The sequence below is a fragment of the Babylonia areolata genome, chromosome 34 (genome assembly GCF_041734735.1).
Source record: "Babylonia areolata isolate BAREFJ2019XMU chromosome 34, ASM4173473v1, whole genome shotgun sequence".
Lineage (NCBI taxonomy): Eukaryota > Metazoa > Mollusca > Gastropoda > Neogastropoda > Buccinidae > Babylonia > Babylonia areolata.
In genome coordinates this window covers 3,018,586-3,023,585 of record NC_134909.1, presented here as the reverse complement: position 1 = coordinate 3,023,585, position 5,000 = coordinate 3,018,586, and the positions used below count along the sequence as shown (strand labels likewise).

Genomic DNA, 5,000 nt, shown 5'->3' with positions numbered 1-5,000 from the left:
GCCCATGATGTCATATGATCTACTTCTCGCTGTGCGAGCGACGAAAAGTCCACTACAAAAGGGGGCCTACACACCTTCCCTGAATTTTTCTGTCTCGTGCCATTGTTATTAGTCTGAGATATGACGACATAAGTAATACGTAATTCCAGCGAGAACATCACGTAATGACGACTTTGGAGTCGCTTTTTCCGGGCGTTAACGGAAGATGGCTGAATTTAAAATGTGGACGTTGTTTAATAACAATAATAATAATATTTATATAGCGCTGAATATTGTGCAGAGACAAATCTAAGCGCTTTCACCCAGTCATTCACACGCATGCATAACTCTAAAACTGAAGAAACTGAAGACAAGGAAGAGGCAGGGGAGGGAGGCTATCTTGTGAAGAGGTGGGTTTTAAGGCCAGACTTGAAAGAGCTGAGTGCGGAGACCTGACGAAGCGAAAGAGGAAGTTCATTCCAAATGCAAGGTCCAGAGACAGAGAAAGAACGGCGTCCAACAGTGGAGTGTTTGAATCTGGGTATGCGTAAACATAGTGGATCCGAAGCCGATCGTAGAGAGCCAGATGGAGTGTAGAGGTGAAGGCAGCCACAAAGATAGGAAGAGGCAGATTTGTGAATACATTTATAACATAGAGTGCTGATCTTGTACTTTATTCGGTGTGAGACAGGGAGCCATTGGAGATGTTGCAAAAGAGGAGTGATATGCTCAGATCTTTTCTTTCTGAGGACGAGTCGGGCAGCAGAGTTTTGTATGCGCTGAAGGGACTGAATAGATGAAGCAGGCAAACCAGACAATCCATTCTTTGAACTAGCGAATCTTCGGTTTGTTTAATCCAGTAAATAGATCGTAGTTTATCATTCTTCAAACCAATGATTCTTCAGTCAGTACAGTTCAGTTCAGTAAATCAACGGGTTTTTTTTAATTATAAAATCTCGGAGTGAGCGTGACATAGGTTTGGATGTGTTTGGTGTTTTTCATCCCCTCAGAAAATCCCAGACGGTGTTGACGTGGGGCTGTCTTCGAGCCATTCATGAGTGGGTTTTCCGTGGGGCTTCTGTGCAACAATGTTCTCTCTCTGCTCTCTTTCTTTCGGTTTTTATTCTGTTGTTTTTTTTCTGTCGCCTCTCTCGTTTCCTGCTAGATCGATTCACTTACTTATTGTTATTGTAGGTGTTTTTTTTCTTATTTCCTTATTTGGAAAGATTTTATCGGACTGATAACTGGGCATTTTTATCGTGTAGTAATTCGTATATTTTCCAGTGCCTTTGGTGTGTGAATTGTCCTTCGACAAATTTGGGCTGTGTATGACTGTAATTATTTGCCCAATGCTCAGCTTTTTTCAGAGGATGATATGTGCGTATAGTTGGACCAACGGCAAATTGAGAGCTGTATGCTCAATTGTTTCCCCATTGTGAATGGAAGTCATTTACATCCTAGTCTTTTGTGAAAGGCTCTCTCGAATTTGACTCTCAGTGTTGCAGCTTTGGGAACTTGTTGGTCTTTGTGGACCATCCAGATTCCAACTCTCCAAAAACCCTCTTGACCGAGAGAGAGGGAATATAACTTGACAAAACAGTCTCCACTATAATCAAACTCTAGCCCAGATCGTCGAGACAGCAGTTACCTCATCTGCTGTCCTGATGGTCTTAGTCGGATACGACTCTGAAACATATACATTATGTATGATTATTCGATAGTATTCAGGCGTATATATAAAAAGAAGGAAAAAGAAGAAGAAACAATGTCTGGCGAGAAATTGACGGATTTGTTAAACACCAAAAGAGTGTGAATATATAGCTGCAACTGTGTCCATCCTGCAGGTAGAAGTAGTAGCACTAATAGTAGTAGTGGTGGCAGTTGTATTTTGCTTTGATTGGAACGTTTTGAGCCCAGCTTTGGGTGCCTTTCTTCCTGTGCCGAGCGCTAAGCACAATGCAGTCATAACCCCTAGGGCCGTGAAAGGCTGTACGGGACCTTTGACTGTTTTCTCATTCTGCTCCAGGTAAGAGTTAACTCATACCATGATCACTTCCCCTGTAGACCAGGTACGAGTATTATCGTGCCAACACACTGTTCTAATTTCGTTTATTCTTGCTTGGTACAGTTGGCATTGTAAACTGAACCGTTTACGGATTCCGGAAGCATGAAAAAGAAGCTTTCATCAAGTGATTAAATCAAGAATTCTCCATCGATTTTCGTTGTTTTTGTGAACCACCCTTCTTGGTTTTTTTCTGCAGTGGTCTCATGTAGGCTGGTCCAGGGGCAGGCACGTAGCTGTGGTATAGAATGAGTTAACCTCGGTGCTTAAAACTGAAGAAAAGAAAACGAACAAAGATAAAGGCATGAACATCACTACCATCTTCAGGCAAGACATACCCGCTGCCAAGGCCGTAGGGGTCGTAGCCCATGTAGTAGGAGGAGGCAGGGCGACACACACAGCCCCCACCGCTGACCGTGCACATGCCCCCGGGACAGCCGGCCTGCCTCGGATTGCAAAAGAAACCCGAGAACCGACACGACAGGGTCAAGGTCAAGGTCATCAGCACCAAGGTCAAGGTCAGGAGAGGATGCTTGCTGCCGACCATCATCATCTTCGTCTTCTTCGTCTTCCCTGAGAGAGAGAGAGAGAGAGAGAGAGAGAGAGAGAGAGAGAGAGAGAGAGAGAGAGAGAGAATGATTTATCTTCACCCCTCAAGGATGGAGATTCTAGACCAGCCCTTCTAACAGTCTTACAATCTGTGCTTGTACATGCACATGCCAACTGTTCAATACAGCATTACACAAACAGCAATACACGAAAAGCATGATAAACATGGAGGATATTGAAGACAACAGTATAGTCTGAAGATTTTGTTATTCTTACGAAGAAGTTGCCACATGGGAGGGGGAAAAAAAACAAAACCAAAAAAACACTCCCAGACTTCATTTCTTGGGGAGTAAACTCTTCGTATCACACCGGCAGCGGGCTTCCATCTGTCAAGGAAAACAATCCTCACGCTGTCGATGTGACACCTCAAGTCGTCTGCTGGGTATAATGCATAATAATTATGGAAGAAAAAACGAAATAAAGACTGTGAGAAAGAGCAAAGGGATGTTGTTATTGTTCCAGAGGCATAACCTGGACAGGTAAGTTGAAGAGGTAATATAATAATATATGTAAGCATGTCAGCTGCTTATTATATATTCATGAAGGTTTGTTTTTTCCTTGTTCCGCCCAGGTGTGAACAGGTACTCGACTTGGGGGATATTAAAACGGTGGAGGGAGAGAATTGGGCCCCGCCTCCCAATGCCGAGCCCCAGACACAGTGGATAAGATTTCACTTCCCCGATTGCCGTAAAAAAGCTATGTGACGTTTACCCTTTACTCCATGAAGTGCTGACGCTTCCGCCTAAACAGGGAGAGAATTCTGATCGAATCCCACACTCGCTACAAGTTTCCGCCTCTCCACTAGACCTTGAGTTGTGGTCTGGTCGCTGGTTATTCGGATGAGACAATTAACCGAGGTTTCATGTGTAGCATGCACTTAGCGCACGTAAAAGAATCCAAGGCAACCAAAGGGTAATCGCTGGTAAATTATTCTGTAAAAGATTCCACTTTGATTGTAAAACAAATACACTTATACACATGCAGACAGGACAGAGACCAAAAACAAACGAAAGAAGAAAGAAAAAAAAAATGTGGGACTGTACTGTGGCGACGAGGTCTCCATGGAGAGAGCAGGCCCTGTTTCATGCAGAGAAATGTGACAAAAAGTAATACAATGCAGTTCAATACTCCAAAATAAAAATCGTGTATGTGTTTCTTTTTTGGGGGGGGAGGGACCGGGACGGGGGAGGGGGGGGGAAGGGGTAGGAGTGTAGTGGAATTAGACTTTTAAGTTACTCGTACGAGGAAATTCACTCCTGAGTGAAAATTTGGCGAGGAGGGGGAGAGTAATTCTCGTGCAACACCAGCAGCTGGCCTTTTCATCTGTCAAGGGAACCAACTCTCACGCTGTCAAAGTGACACGAAATGTCGTCTGCTGAGCATGCGTATCATGGAAGTGAAAAAAGAAGTGAGGATAATGAGGCAGAATGAGGTGATTTGTTATTTTTCGGAAGCATGATTCGGACAGGTAAGTTAAAGAGGTGATTCATTATCACAAAATGTTTTCGGGCTCGCTAGCTTTTGCATGAAATGAATGTTGTTGTCGTAGTTCTGTTTTCACAATGAATGAAGTCTATTGTTCTGGAGAAACAAGGAAAGCTTTTTTGTTGTTTTTTTGTGAATCATGTTTTGCTGTTTTGTTTATGAATGTCTTTCTTTGTCCTTCTGTCTCTCATTGTTCTGTCTGTGTGTCTCTGTCTCCTCTCTCTCTCACTCTTACTCTGTCTCTGTCTCCTCTCTCTCTCACTCTTACTCTGTCTCTGTCGAGCGCATGATTATGTAATAACCCCTTCAGAGAGGGGTTATGGCCTATTCTGAATAATGTATTCGCATTCGCATTCTCTGTGGCGCGCATGTGTGTGTGTGTGTGTGTGCGTGTGTGTGTGTGTGTGTGTGCGTGTGTGTGTGCGTGCGTGCGTGCGTGCGTGTGTGTGTGTGTGTGTGTGTGCGTGTGTGTGTGTGTGTGTGTGTGTGTGTGCGTGTGGGGGGTGGGTGGGTGGGGGGTGATCGATGATAGAGATCGAGAGAGAAAATGCACGCGCGCGTTTGTTTCTCAGATCAAAATTAGCCTGCTCAGTCCATTTCTCGCTATCTTTTTGACTCTGAACCAACCAGCCCTCCACCCCTCTCCCCACCTTTCTTCTTCCACAAATTCTCTCCCCCCCCCACCCCCCCCCCCCCCCCCGCACCCCCACCCCCTCTCGTCCTGTATATTTTATTGGTATTATCTACTCTCTTTTTTTCTCAAGACATGGATTGTCTGTCCATGGTTGGGAAATAGGAAATAAGACAAAAAAAACACAAAAAAACAAACAAACAAAAAGCAAGCAAAAAAAAAAAAAAGACCAAA

General features: G+C 44.1%; 1 protein-coding gene across 1 annotated transcript in view; it reads right to left on the bottom strand.

Moving 5' to 3' along the window:
* The window catches only part of LOC143277655 (uncharacterized), a 19,590-nt gene that overhangs the window by 11,854 nt on the left and 2,736 nt on the right, over nucleotides 1-5,000 (bottom strand). The window contains exon 2 of the mRNA XM_076582550.1: nucleotides 2,380-2,614. Within this exon, the coding sequence (XP_076438665.1) occupies nucleotides 2,380-2,594 (215 nt within the window). The 5' untranslated portion in view covers nucleotides 2,595-2,614. The remainder of the gene's footprint in view (nucleotides 1-2,379; nucleotides 2,615-5,000) is intronic.